The following is a 15,435-nucleotide window of genomic DNA, read 5'->3' as shown; positions in this document are numbered from 1 at the left end:
TAAGAATATTTCACCCTCAATTTTGGCACTTTCTTAAGAATACTTGATCCTCATCCAAAGTAAAAAAAAGCGTGTATATTGTTCTTGTATTGGTATTTTCGACGTTTGTAGAAGTTTTGAGGAAATAAAATCATACAAGAAGTACTGAACTTTGCATGCTTTGTAAGAATTAAAATGAAGTCAACTTCAGGTTAATTAGTATTTTTATGATAAAGTCTGTCTCTATATAATTTGCAGTGGAGACACCATAAAATGTACAACTTTTCGACAATTCGAATTAAACAGCGGTTTTGTGCTTGTTGAAAAGACAAACAGGAGTGGAATACTATGGTAAAGAAAAAATTCAAAAAAGATCGGAAAATGAAGATCGAATATTTTGGTCATTTTTTGAGTATTTTTGTCTATTTTTAAATGAAGTTTGGTGTTCTAGAGTCCGCAAAGCCTTATAATGTTCTTAGAGGTCCCCCAGCAGTTGGCGTGATGGCGTGATGGACGTATATTATTCCTTGCGTTATGGCGTGAAATTTTAAAATCTAGTTTAAATCTTTGATGTTTGGATTTTATTGTCTTTTCTGTAGATTTTGGGATATAAATTTTCATAAAAAACTTGAGTAATTGGTATACATGTTTCTTTTAGAAAAAATTGATTAATTGGTGATTTAATTTTCTAATTAAATGAATAAATTATTTGGGTTTCGGGGGTTGTTTATTTTTGATTCTATTTTTGGATTAAAACATTTTTTTGTTTGGGTAGTAAATTTTGTTATGTAAGTTTTGTATAGAGATCTTGATTAGTTTGTTGTTTATTTTTGTGGATTTTTTGTTGATTGTTTAATAGAATTGGGTAAATGTTTTTTATAGAAAAAATGATTTATTGGCGGTCTATTTCATAATTGCCCCGCAGGGGCTTTTGTTACTTCACGTAGCGGGCTTGTTCGCCAGAAAAATATTCATGATGTTGATGTTTCTTCCGATTCTGAGTGGGCCACCGCAGTTAAAAAATGTTCGCACGCAACTATTGCTTTATAAGAATCAAGTCAATAACTCTTGATATACAGCCATATACCTTTCGGTAATTAGTTCTAACAAAGTAAACAAGGGACAGCGCACAATATGAGCATGTTTATTTTTCTTATAAGCATTTACTTTATAAGAATCAAATCAATAACTCTTGATAGAAAGTCATATAACTTTCAGTAATTAGTTCCTACAAAGTAAACAAGGGATATCAAGACATTTTACTGTATGCACCAAGCTGTACACCTCGTTTCTTACCCTGAGTATCAGAGGTTAAGTTCTCAAAGAATATATTAACCTCTGAAGACCAATAATAGAAATTTTATGTGTCAATCTAATCACTGTAGAAAAAATCAAAGATGAAGAGCAAATATTACCATATTAATGTCTAGCAGAGTGTATCAGTATGCATGTTTACCATTTACGAATTCCCCAGAAACCTCCAAGTGTAATTGAAATGAATTTCTTTCGAAAAAAATGGAAATGTCACTTTAATTGAATCGAAATAATAGACAGACTTTATGTTATGATATTCTCTATCACTGACTCTTTTTAAAAAGTTAAAGTTGTGTTTTCAACGACGGGAATAAAAAAATCAACTTTGAACTTCATCCAAGATCTTTGATGGTCGTCATGGTTACTTTTCTCTTTGTTGATTGCGCGCTGAATAGAATCTCGATTGATCGGCACAGGTCACTACTATATGATGTTGGCCTGTGCTTTTTACGGTACTCGTTTCTTTTTTTATCAGCCAATCAGAGAGAAGAAAAATATTTGGTTTTTGTGTTTGTTTTTTCGTGTGTAAAAATATTTTCGATATTGTGCTGCGTATAATGATTTCAAAGGAACGAGACAAGCGCTCAGCGAATAGAAATATTTAGCTGTGCGTTTTTTAATGGCGTTCCAATAAAACGATCTGGTGGAATGCGGTCTTTAAACTTTCGTTCATTCTCGATTATGAATGCATTTTGGCGGGACATTCATGACGACAGCCACTTGCTTATTAATTTAAGATTAACGCTTGGTAGGTTTCTTTTATATTTATAAGTATTTAGTTTTATTGGTTGTTTTCTGTAGAGGATATTTATTTTTGAGTTCTACTTTGTTTTGTTATTTTGGTAATAGAATTTGGTGTATATTTTTTTTTTTTAATTTGAATAATTGGTGGTCTGTTTTTGTAAGTAATTGAATGATTAGTTTTGGAGTTATAAGGTTTGCTTATTCTGCGATCTCAGTTTGCTTAAGTCCGGTTTGCTCTTTTTCGAAAACAAAGAATAATTGTGGTAAATTCGAGGGGCAAATCACTCAGAAAATGGTGGTTAGTGTAAAACGCAGGTCACAGGTCATCTTAAATTTCTAAGTTTATCAAATAAGTAATTCTGAATGGAATGATGTCTCTTGGGTCGTTATGTAGTTAAATAAACGAAGTTAAATTGAAGTGATTATATAATAATAATACCCTTAGGTGATTATTTAATTAGATTAATTAATGAATTATGAAGTTTGACTATTTTGATTTCTTTTTTTTGGCGCTCATAGACAGTGTTGTTATAAAAAAATTTAAGGAAGGTTATGTTTTGGATTTAAGGCTTGATGTGATTTTTATGATATTTAAGAGTAGTAGTTATTCTATTAAAAAAATTTATCTTTATAAAAATATTAGGTTGAAATATTACTTGGTGAGAGCGAGTCTAAATTTGTAATAGATAAAAGATTTTTTTGTTATTGTTTTTATGGTTTTATGGTTTGATGTGAGAATATGTTAGAAAAAGAAAAAGAGAAAAATCGAAGCATTTTTAGCATTTTTAATAAAATTTTTAGGTAAATTTATGAGGTGTATAGTTTCAATTGAGTATAAAAAGATAGTTCAAGCATAAATGTACAACATATTATGCCTATATACAGTATGGCGGGTAACTCTGTTACATTTGGAAATAATCCAAACATAAAACACATGAAATTTTATAAAAGGTTGTTGCTGTTTTCACAGCATGCTGTCAGTGGTTACCAGTTCTTTGATGTAATGTGTTTTTTAAGTGTTTTTCTTATCCCTGTAGAGTTAATGAATCTAAGGAAATTCCCTTTTTATACCACAAGTAGTTATTAAGCGCTCTTCATAGGTTAAAAATATTACTCTACTCAAAGCATTCGAACAGTTATGTTGCAGTATCTTCAGATTCACGCTTTTTATAGGAAAAACCAATAAGTTATATAATATTCTGGCTCGGCTGCTCTCAATTTTATATGAGTTTTTCAGGCTTAAATGTAAATACTAATAAAAATGGAAACCTGTACTTTTCAGTAATTTCTGAAATTTTGGGCTCAGATTCTTCTTAATTTGTTCTTAGGTTTTGGCCAAATTTTAGCCTCGTATTCTTATGAAATATTGTTCTTATAAGACAATTGTTCGTGTAAGACAAGGCACGGATGTCACTCTAAATAGACTGTAAATCACTCCCTTGACACATTTGTTAGCATTTGAAAGAATTTTGTCTCAGGTGAGAGGTTACTCTTAACAAAAATTACTGTATGGCTAAGCTCATTCCTTTTGAACACAAATTCAACTCTATGTGTTCGTTTTGCTGCGGTGGCACCTTATCGTTTTGCTGCGGTGGCACCTGATCGTTTTGCTGCGGTGGCACCTTATCGTTTTGCTGCGGTGGTACCTTAATGAAAGTTATAGCTAGTTTTATTTCAAAGGGTTGAATTTTAATTTTCAAAATAACTCGCTTTTACCAAGCGAATTTTATTAAGGTAAATTGTTTAATATGATTGTTTTAGTAATTTTCATTTGGTTATAATTCGGTTTGCACTGACAGCTAGAGTACATACATACCCTTTGGATAACTGTTTTAAAAAACAGTCCTTTATTAGATTTGATTAAAATTAAGTTTGTTTTAAGTTGAAGATGTCTCAAATAAAAGATTGATTAATTAATAAATAAATAGACTTTCGACTCTTCCAGTTTTTCTGGTATAAATTTTTTTAAATTGTTTTGGTATAAAATGTCTAAAGTTTTCTCTTTCTTTTTCTGATATAAAGTTTTTTCTTTTCTTATGAGTGCTAAGGAACTACTTACTTGTACTTGCTGGTTTAGCCAAATCGTCCATTTGACAACTTTTGGCGGTTCGTCTGGGATGAACCATGTCCCTTTCGTTTTAGTTCTTCTTTGTAGAAATTGTCTTTTGTCAACCCGGGAGATTTCATCACTTTGTCTTCTAGTGTCTCAGTTGGTCGACCAATTTTCGTACGTTTGTTTACGTTGAACAAGAGTCTTTTTTTTATTAAACATTGGTTTGGTTGTCGTGCCAAGTGTGCGAGATAACTTGATTGTTTGTTTTCATACGAAAGTTCCGATATTATCGGTTCGACAAATTCGTAGAATGTCTTGGTTTGTCATAACAAACCGATATTCCTCAGTCTTGGAGTCATTTCGTACAAGTTTCCTAAGCATACCAACCCCGGGGGGGGGGGGGGGGTACTAGGTTTGCGAGGTGACGGGTATGTCCGAGCCGAAAATCGAAAACCGACCCTTTGAGAGACAAAATTTTGGTGATTTTGGGACCCTTTGAGAGACTTTTTCCTAAATTTTGGTTCATTTTTTCCAAATTTAATTTTGATTTTCACCAAATTTTGGTCAAAATTTTTGGAAATCGTGACTCTTTGAGAGAGAAATTTTTGATTTTCGTGATTTTGGGACCCTTTCAGAGACTAACTTTTGAATTTGTACCCCTTTGAGAGACTTTTGAGGAATGAGAAAAGGTACCCTTATGGCTCGCACATAACCGGCACCCATTTTTCCTAAGTACCCCCCCCCCCCCCCGGGATACCAACATATACAGAATTTATTATATTCATTTCTGCAGTACTCACATTCCAAGTCTGGCAAGAATAGGTCCGTCTAGTGCGAACCATTGAATTGAAAATCAGTACTCTTTTTTTCAAATGAATTTTATAATTCGTTAATTTAGTAATCAGTTCGTAAAATTTAGCTTCAGCTAGTGATAAACCAAGGCTTATTTTTGCCCTGCCCGTCGATTGTCCGTCATATTTTATCTCATCTCCGAGGTATCGAAATGTTTTAACGTTTTTGATCACCAGATTCTGTAGTTTAGCAATAGATTTAGGGTACGTCGACTGGTAATGTTCTTTGATGTCTTTGATGTATTCAAAGTTGAAGATCATACTTTTTGTTTTCTTGATGTTAATACTCAGTTCGTATTTTGAGAATATCTCATGTAAAAGAAAGAGACCCTTTTGAAGATTGACTGCACTTTCGGAAAATAGTTCTAAATCGTCCGCATAACCCGACCAGTCTGCGTCATGATCTCCTCATCTTTCGCTCTCTCCTTTCGGGTGGTTGTAGTTGAACGTATACGATATTTCAGTTTTAGAGAATTTATTTGGTGAGTTTGACATTCATTTTCATAAACTCTCGTAACGTAGTCGATGTATAAATTATACAAAAGCGGGGACTCTGGACCACCTTGACGAACACCAGTTAAGATTTCAAAAATTTAAAAATGTTCCTCTCCCCGAACGAAATCTTTGTTGCTGGTCCATTAGCGTTTTATCGTACTACGACTTGATTCTATTTATAATTACTATCACGAGAATCTTACATAGGACTGAGCCGACTTGTAACGCCCTATAGGTTTTAGGGTCAGATGGACTTCCCTTTGAGGCTTCTTTCCATAGCGCAACTAGTTTGGAATGTCCAAGAATTCGGAATTGTCTGTGATTCCCAAATATCATTGAGAAGATTATGGACTTCATTTATAAGTTCGACAGAGTTAGTGGCGTATTTGAAAAATTCGGAAGGGGCATCTGTTGACGCCTTTCCATTTTTCATCGATTTCAGCACTTTCTTTATTTCCTCGGGTGTCGGTGGATTTTGGTTGATATCGTCTTCATTGTCCTGAAGCATTTCAATGAAGGATGGGACAGCTTCGTGGTGAAGTGGTTATAAAAATAGTTTCTGAGTTTTTCGGAGTCACATTTGTTTTTCCTTCGAACGTTTTGGAACGAAGAATTAACATTTTAAATCTTTCTGAACAGTTGCATGCTGGTTTATCGTCTCGGCTTCGCGTTTTAGCTTTTCGTTACGTAGGAATTTCACACGATTCTTTATCTTCCTGGTAGCTTTCTTGAATTCTTGAGTACCTTTCAAAAGAGCCATTCTGTTTTCAAGAAGTCTATTGAGGCAATCATCGTCTTCAGAGTTCTCTTTGGATTCGTCACGATTTTGTTTCAGTGGACCATTGATTCATATTTTCGTTCGTTCTTTTCTTTTATTTCTTTTTCATATAATAATATCGCACCAACGATTATTATTTTAATTTTCAACACAAATCGTAATAAAATTCGATTCTATCGTTCTATCCGGGGATGCTTAGGGAAAATAAGTGTCACTTATGTGCGAGGCATAAGGGTAACTTTTTTACACCCTCGACAATCTATTGAACGAAATTACAATTGAGTGTATGAGAGGGTGGCAAAATTACAAAATCAAAATCGAAGATTGACTCGCACACAGAGTAATGAATTTTCCAGGCTCCCCCAAGTAGGGACGCTGAAGGCTCAAAATTAGATAAAATTAGCTACAATCAGTGCCAAAATACTTGGCACAAAAGGGAAATTCCCCAAGAAATTTTATAACCACAAACAAGGGTAGAGTTTTAAGGACTTAAAGCCTAGGACCTTAGGATCTAAGGATCAAAAAGTTCAAAAATGATCCGGTATTGCTTGAAATATAGCCTAGAAACCAATAAATCCCTCCCAAATCTAAATATTCGATGAAATCAAGTTTAAGGCCCGAAATTGACATTCTTGCTCGAACTTCAATTTTTGAAAAATGGTGAAATAGCAAAAATTGCCAATATTTTATGGCACTGATTGTAGGAATTTGAGAAAAAATCTCAATTACTTAAAAGTAGGGAAGCTGAAGTTTCCTAAGTCTCTCCACTTCCACTGGGCTTGTTTTCGTAATTTAGATTGAAGATTTAAAAATCCATAAGTTGCCATAAAGCTTAATTCCATTGCTAGATTGATACTCACCGATATTAAGACAAAGAGTACCGTGAAAAGCACAGGCCGAACTTAAGGTCGGCAAATCGTCATATTCTTTTCGTGCATTGCCAAATTCGAAGTTCACTAGCTTTAAATAAGATCCTCACGGTGTACGAAGAGGCTCTATTTTTTGGCACATTTAATGGCTAAAACAGAGACAAAGGTTTTTGCTTAAAATTCTGAAATCGACAGATATGTGAGATTTAGTAGAAATAACACTTTGAGTGTTGAGTGACTTATTTTTTCGTGTTCTAGGAATCCTTTTGAAGAAACTCAATGTCGGACCTGACTGGCATTATCGAGTAGAAAATTACGGAGTCTTGTAAAATGTTTCAGGAGGTCTCTTTCTAGAAAAAGAAAATTAACCTTCTCTCTTGAATTTATTTTAACAGGAAAGAAAATAGACAAACAATGTATCGGTTGAACACTGGAAGCAAAGAATTGCTAAAGATTGCCTTCGTAGTATTTGCAATGATAGTGATGTACCACGAAGTCTTTCATTCGAACGCCGGTAAGTTGGTATTTGTGTCCAGAAGGCTTGTGTCTCTTTTTATTGTTAAAAGATCTTACGTACCGAAATCGCAAAAATTTTGATCATGTGATTAGAAAATAGAGCAATCCAAAGAGGACATTTTGGTAACGTGATAAAAAGTATGCAAATCGCAACTTTTCTTTTGTTTGTAACAAAAGAAAATTGAACAAAAAGCTAAAACAATACAGGTGCCAGACCGGAGTTTTTATAATGACTATGCTTTTACAGTGAAGCCTCTATTGATCTTTATAGTATAGCTCGAGTAGGTTGTCTGGTCCCTTAAGTTAGCAATTACACCCCCTTCTCACAGACCCACTGGGACCCCTTCCCACTGGAAAAATTAGCCAAAATGTCATCATTGAAAATAATCAAATAAACCAATCCTTAATGGAAAATATTTACCATTTTTCCCATCCCCAATGAATGAAAGAATCCTACCAGGACTTTGGGAAGAGGGTGTGCAACCAAGTATAGAATATGTAACAAATATTCTTCATCCAACTCTCCACGCCTGTTTAACCATGAATTTAAAGCCATTTTTTTCAAAAAGTCTTAATGTTAATGTTCTTGATTTAGATGAAATCTAAATTAGATTATAACATCATTTGCAATTTCGCTTGTTATATTGGTTGCTTGCTGCAAAGCATAGGCGTAGCGAGATACCCTGCAAAATTTACCGATGAGAGCGGTTTTTACGACACTGTTATTGTCTTTGTTTTATCAAAAGGTAATAAATATGTCATAAACGTCTGCACTCCCTCGTAAGTTTTGCAGGGTATCTCGCTACGCCTATGCAAAGCAATCACATTGAAAATCAGGATCAAAATAAACATAACACAAGAAACGGGAAATAACGCCCATTCTGTTGCGAGCCACTTAATTGAGGAATTTGTTCCAATCCTTAATGATTTGCTATTAGATTAAGGTCTATTTTCGTGTTGTCATTTTGATAAACTCGAAAGAATTCCAAAGATTTCAAAATTCTTTGATATTTAGCTCAATCGTCACATACTCTTAGGTTCCAAATAAACAGGCCCTCCCCCGCTTGTTAATTTTTCGAAAATTTTCCAACCTCCCGGACCTTATTAGTACCCCCCGGTTATTAATTCTTAAGAATGTTTCTGCTGTTAAGAGAAGTCAGAAAATCAGAAAAAGCCCCTTATTTTGCTCTGAATAGCCTGATTTTACCTAATTTTTGGTTTTACAGAAGTACAAGGTAATTAGGGCAATTAGGTCCCAACGTTTATCAAAATCTCGAAAATCTTCCAACCCCCCCCCCCCCGTTTACTCGCCCCCCCCTTCACTCGACCCCCCCCCGAACCTAAGAGTAATGAAGTCTTTATAATATATTTCAGTATCAAAAGTGTTAACCAACAAACGTGACACAGTTACAGTTGCCGTTATCGAAGAAGAACAGAGAGTTCAAATCTCACTCCCAAAGAATTCTGCAAAAGCTGCACAACTGAAAGAAAGTATTAAACAAATACTTAAAAATCTAAACCAGCAAAAATTGATCCTGTCAACAAATAAAAAAGTGAATGTGAAAATGGTCAAAACACCGAAAGCTCCAAGCACAACGACAACAACGGAAGTACAGAAAACGATGAAAATACCGAAAACGACGAAATTACCGACGACGAAGAAATTACCGACAACAACTAAAACTCCGACCACATCTCGGGATTACCTCGGTGTAATTTCATACATCCCAAATTCCGAATCTCACGCCAGACAATATTTGGCTTTCGCATATGCATCATGGAGACATATCACAGACAAAGAGGAGAAACTTTTAGACAAAAACATTACAAATGAGTTGCGCAATAGCATTGATCTTCTTGCATTCTGTCACCCTAATATTTGTCCCCACCTTGAGCAATTCTGCACTAAAATCACCAACATCTCAAAAGTCCATAATGCTGTCAAACAAAAATGCTGGGCCGTTGAACAACCCTTTGAGACGGATATCCGGTACGGCCCGCTAAACTCATACATCATGTTTAAGAGAAGAGACGTCACTGAATTATCAAAGAAGTATAAATATCTTCTCCGCACGGATAACGATGTTTTTATAAGCCCTGCTTTGATTTTATTAAAACCAACCAAATTCTTGTTCGGCAATGGAGGTTATAGTGATCCCTTCAATATGAAACGATTGAAAGAAGTTTCTAAGCGACTTGGAATGATCCATCGTGGACGACACGGTATCGGATCAACTTGGTGCGCCGAAACAAAACAGTTTATCATGATAGCCAATAAAACTTACGATACAGCCCGCTATGTTTGGTTGAACGAATTCAATCCAAAGGCTCAAGGCTTAGAAACCATCAATTTTACTAAGAATATCGAGGGTGAATGGATCCGCTGGTGGAGACCAGTTTCTTCAATGTATGGGGCAGAAATAGCGATCAACCACATGCTACCACAAATTTCCGACCAAAATCTAGGAAGATTCGATGATTCCTCATGCTCAACAAAAAGCATTTGGGAAGCATATCATATTCATTGCTGGCATAGTCCTTGTCATTTCTCAAAATTCGAATTCGATAATTTCATAAATAACCTTTTACATGGTACGAAAGATTTGAGCAATAAATTGAGTAAAGAACTGGTGAGAAACAGTTATGACAAAGACACCAGAAATATGACAATGCAACAATTTTCTTCTTATATCGCTTATAATGCTATTGGAAAATATTTGGGAAGATATTTCCAGAATTGACAAGTATATGGGTTAACATGCGTGAAATGAGATTTGCCCGGGGGGTATTACCCTTGTCGACCGACGGGGATGCTCCGCAAATTTGTTTTCCGTACATGTACGGGAGTATCATCGACGGTCGGGAGTATTTCATTTTTACGGTCGAGAGTATCATTGACGGTCAGGAGTATCATTGACGGTCAGGAGTATCATTGACGGTCGGGAGTATCTCATCTTGAAGGTCGGGAATATCATCGACGGGCCGGAGTATTTTAAACTTATCTTAAACCTTGAAATATCGACCCGACCGGGGCTCGAACCCACCAAATCAAAGAGTTTCCGCTGAGCGTTTCCGTTGAAATACTTATAGAATGACAAAAAGACGGGGGTAATGTTATTATAATATGGGTAAAATTGCTCCTTTTTTAACCTGACTGAAATTCGAGCCATTAATAGCAGCCCTGCGGGGCCCAAGGCGCCGAGTATGCAACCGGCACAGTGACAAGCCATTACTAGGAACTCTGACCTAGGCTATTCCAAACAACAAAACCAAACAACAAAGATGAGATACTCCCAACCGTCGATGATACTCCCGTCCATGTACGGAAAAAAATTTGCGAGTGCTCCGCTGAGGTTCAAAAAATGGACCCTACGTGGGACTCGAAATTTGCGAAAATGTGACCCTGAATGGGACTGAAATTTCAAAATGTTCTCAAATTTTCTACTTTTTCCAAAATTTTAAAAATAGGCACCCTACGAGGGACTGATTTTTTATTGTGGTGTTTTTGCGACCCTACTTGGGGCTCGTGGAGGTTAAAAAAGGTACCCTGACCAGCGAAGCATCCCCGTAACCCATCTTGTCCTAGTACCCCCCCCCCCCCCCCCCCCCCGGGGAGATTTAGGGCTAAGACACTCTCACTATCTGAAGTTTCATTTGAATTATTTGATTATCTAGACAGTTGATGTGCCTAGTTTTACATAATTAAACTTCAAAAGAAATTTTTAAATTCCAAAAAATACACAATGTATATCTTTTTGGAAAGAGTTGATTTAAATCTCTGACCATTCACATACATGTATAGGATTTTTTGAAAGAAATTTTTATTTATGTAAAATAATTTCTTTGCATGGAAATTGAAAATTGTTCACTTTTAGAGTCCATTACCGCATGAACTTTCTCTAAAATTCAACCTGTGACGACTAGCCTATCCTAGACGTCACAAGCGTTTTTACGCAATTGACGTTGTTGCTCCTTCGGTGCGTGCGAGGCTCGCGATCGCGAAAGGTTATCTTAGATAACCTTGAGCAGAATCTGTGATGTAAACATTTTATAAAGGGAAAAAAATATAACAATATAAGTAGAAAATTACAGTACGGGTAACGACCCAGGAAATTCTAATTGTACCATATAAAACCCTTTTGTGTTTACGTTTTATTTTTATTATGTAGTGTATTTTTTGTTAGTAATATACATAGTGTGTAACATTCAAAAAAGATTAACGTCTATTCCAATTTGACCCCGGGTTGTCGATTTTTTGATGTCGCTTTTAACTTTCGAAGCTCCTGCAGTAGCAAAATAATCGAATTTGCGTCAAAGCACTTGAAAGGCTTCTATTTATCGAAAATCGTCAAAGTGGAACTCAAGGCCGGTCTCCATTTTCGCGCGAAATAAGTGAAAACCTTTTGACGTTTTTGTACGGTCATTGGTCGGTTGAAAAATGAAGCATTTCCATTGGTCAAAATTGACTTAACGGATGAAAAAAGTAGAACTTCCTTCAACTTTTTTTTGTTTGCGCGAAACTTTTTTATGACGTGATCTTCTCTTCAGGCAAAAAAGGTTAAGAAAAAAACTGTCGCTCATTTCGCGCGAAAGTGCAGACCGGCCTTCACTAAGAAACGAGATGAAAAATCCCGGTTTTAGTGAGATGCTCGCTATGTGACAACGGTCTATGCGAAATTTACCAGCCCTGTCTCACAACCTCGGTGGAACTTTTTTCCTTAGTTGGGATAAAAATTCCTATTGAAATCCCAATGGGGATAGAAATTCTATTGATCAAAGGTTAAGAAATCCAGTGGGGATGGTTTTTGAGTGCATTTTTTAAATATCTAATTTCGAGTGGATATGAAATATGATTCAATTTCCCAGTGGAGCTAAAATTCTTGGGTATTATTTTCCTAACAGAGACAAAATTTTTGCCAGGTTTTTCAGTGGGGCTGGGGTCCCAGCGGGTCTGTGACACAGGGGTGTATTTAATCGCACATATCTCACTCACATTACTATTCAAATAGTTTAAACAGATTCCGGGGGAGGGAGACTTCGGCAAAATGGGTGTCAGGTATGTGCGAGCCATAATGATCCCTTTTACTGGCTGACCCAGAAAAAAGTATAAGTAGTACCTACCCATTTTTGACGTGTTTTTAGACTTTTTCAAAAGGAAATTTTGACTTCAAAAGCTTATAACTTGAGATTCTTTTACCCATATTATAACATTATTTATATTAACCAAACTATAAAACCATAATTTAAGTTTGCCTTTCTTCTTTACAGTAACATAAGAATAGCACACCGTGCTGAATCTAAAAATAGATTTTATTTTTGACATAATCATTACTCTCGATGTGTTTGCACGTTAATTACATCATCATGCATCACAAAAGATATACATCAACTTGCACGTATCTTTAATTGAGCCGCGTTGAATTGCGGGATTGCAACTCGTACAAATAATAATTGTAATCGTAATAATTATGACGTATGCGTTGCGGAGCTGTATTCACTAAAAGTTCACATTATTTTAGACACAGTTAGCTATCAAACCCTCAGACTTTTTTGTAGCTCATCCGGTAAAAACCTTCGAAAATCTCTCAAAAAGGGGTAGAAAAAAAACTAATAAATTATCAATTAATTTTCTGAAAGGATCCTAAAATTACGAAATATCAAAAATCGACTCTCTAAAAAGAAATCGAAAAAAAAATCGAAATTAGGTCTCTCGAAGGGTCGATTTTCAAACTTTTGCTTGGACATACACGTTACCTTGCACCAATGTAGCCAGACAGAAAATAATTGGACACAAGTGTTCGTAACTTTGGTGATAGAGTTCAAGCTGAACAACGATGTAAAAATAATAGATAACCAACTTGCCTTGATTCTCAAAAAACATCCGTGTTACGGTTGTAAAAATATTAATGACATTTTGCATCGTAAAAAGTGCAATTAAATAAAAACTTGCTTCATTTGCAACCTTCTATTGGACAGAATCGATCACGTGATGTATATTTTTCCAAAATTTGGGTTAGAAAAAGTGTATTTTCCTATAGGCAGCCTCGCAGAAGGAATTCTTTAATTAGATATTATTGTTCTATAAACATTCATCTGTTTATTTTGTATCAGGCAACCTTCATGCACTTTTCATTCGTGAGATATCGCACTTCAAATCACACATGTATTTTTCGGATAACAGCATTTTATGAGCGTTTATTTATCCAGATGAAGATTAAGTGGTATCAGGCCGATCCGTAGTCGATTTGTCTAAAGATTGGTACCTTTATCTTTTGAAAACAATTCCAAAATTTGCAGTAAATAACAATTCAAATTTTCTATCAATTCAGTGGATGTCAAAAAGTGTGTCAAAATCTAGCTAAAAGCATAACACGCACTGCACACAGAGCTTTTTAAAGGAGTGCTCGTTTCAATAGGAAAACAATGGTTGTTCTCTTGGGAGAAGTGCCTTCTAGAGGTAGTTGGTTATCTATTATTTTTACATCGTTGAACTGAATGAATAAAAAATGACAAAATTGAATCTATGCAACGATGTAAAAATAATAGATAACCAACTACCTCTAGAAGGCACTTCTCCCAAGAGAACAACCATTGTTTTCCTATTGAAATGAAATTGAATATGAAAATAATTGATATGAAAATTGAACTGATACGAAAAAATCTGTATGTAATTTTGAAATACAACAAAAATCCCTAAGGTATAAATGATACAAAGAAATGAATAAATATTTTTTTGATTCTTTTTGCACGTTTAAATAAAACTAGCCGGTACTCGGCGTCGCACGCCGGTTTAGCTGTTTGCTGAACGCATTTAAAGTCCTTTGCATGTTGGGAAGGTGGCTTAAACACGATGAAATCAAAATTAAAGGGAAGAATTCTCTTCAAAGTTTGACTTTATCCCTCCCGGTTGACGTATCTTTTAACCATATTTTGAAAAAAATTTTGGTGGCAAAAATGATGAAATTAATCAAAATGGCATTCAATATCGAAATCCTGAATTTTAATTGCAATTTTTGTTACTTCTTACCCCCGGATTTTTCGTCTTTACGTTACCTCCCTGTATAAAAGTGGTATTAATTTTGTGAAAAAGTAAAATTTTATCAAAAATATTTTTTCAACCTGTAGTATGATGATCAGATATCAACTGAAAGAAAAAAATCGAAAAGTTCACCTAAACTTGGGTTATAGCCAAAACTTGCTCAAAAACAAGATTCGCAAAAATGCGACTAAATATTTCCTTAAAAATGAAGGTCATTATTGACATATACTAGCAAGTAGCTGTCGCTAAGAATGCCCCGGAGAGCTTCCTATCGAAATATCCCTAAGTAAGCAAAATTACACATGTGTAGATTTTAAATTCGTTTTATAAATAAAATTTAATTGGAGGACGAAAGCTTGGTTTTAACTTTACTTTTGAGATGACATGGGATAGACAGTCGCTCACAACTCAAAAAGAGAAGTTATCGCTCACATGTTATCACAGTGAAAACGCCAAAAAATCTGAAATTTATTTGATTCTTATAAAGTAGACACTTATAATAAAAATAAATATGCTCATCTTTTTCGCCATACTTTGTTTACTTTGTAAGACTCGATCAATCAAGAGTTATTGATTTGATTCTTATAAAGAAAATGCTTATAATAAAGATAAATATGCTCATCGTTTTTGCCATCCTTTGTTTACTTTGTAAGAACTAATTACCGAAAAGCATATTGCCTTCAATCAAGAGTTATTGATCTGATTCTTATAAAGTAGATGCTTATAATAAAAATAAATATGCTCATCTTTTTCGCCATCCTTTGTTTACTTTGTAAGAACTAATTATCGAAAGGCAT

At 34.9% G+C, this 15,435-nt stretch overlaps 1 protein-coding gene across 1 annotated transcript; it reads left to right on the top strand.

Annotated features, from left to right (window-relative positions):
• The first annotated feature begins 7,478 nt into the window (after positions 1 to 7,478).
• Positions 7,479 to 11,203, top strand: LOC136812263 (uncharacterized). Its single transcript, XM_067068750.1, has 2 exons — positions 7,479 to 7,597; positions 8,974 to 11,203. The coding sequence occupies exons 1-2, from the start codon at positions 7,498 to 7,500 to the stop codon at positions 10,338 to 10,340; spliced, it is 1,467 nt and encodes a 488-aa protein (XP_066924851.1). The 5' UTR covers positions 7,479 to 7,497; the 3' UTR covers positions 10,341 to 11,203.
• Positions 11,204 to 15,435: the final 4,232 nt, after the last annotated feature.

This window comes from Clytia hemisphaerica, unplaced genomic scaffold, assembly GCF_902728285.1.
Source record: "Clytia hemisphaerica strain Z4C2 unplaced genomic scaffold, Clytia hemisphaerica genome assembly, whole genome shotgun sequence".
NCBI classification, from domain to species: Eukaryota; Metazoa; Cnidaria; class Hydrozoa; order Leptothecata; family Clytiidae; genus Clytia; species Clytia hemisphaerica.
Note: the sequence above shows the minus strand (reverse complement) of the source record. Positions and strands in the feature narration are given on the sequence as shown.

What these genes read in the sequence shown, in the direction of transcription:
- LOC136812263 (XM_067068750.1), top strand. Translation starts at nt 7,498, where the DNA reads ATGTATCGGTTGAACACTGGAAGCAAAGAATTGCTAAAGATTGCCTTC. An exon ending in AGTCTTTCATTCGAACGCCG is followed by an intron (nt 7,598 to 8,973) that starts GTAAGTTGGTAT and finishes AATATATTTCAG; the next exon opens with TATCAAAAGTGTTAACCAAC.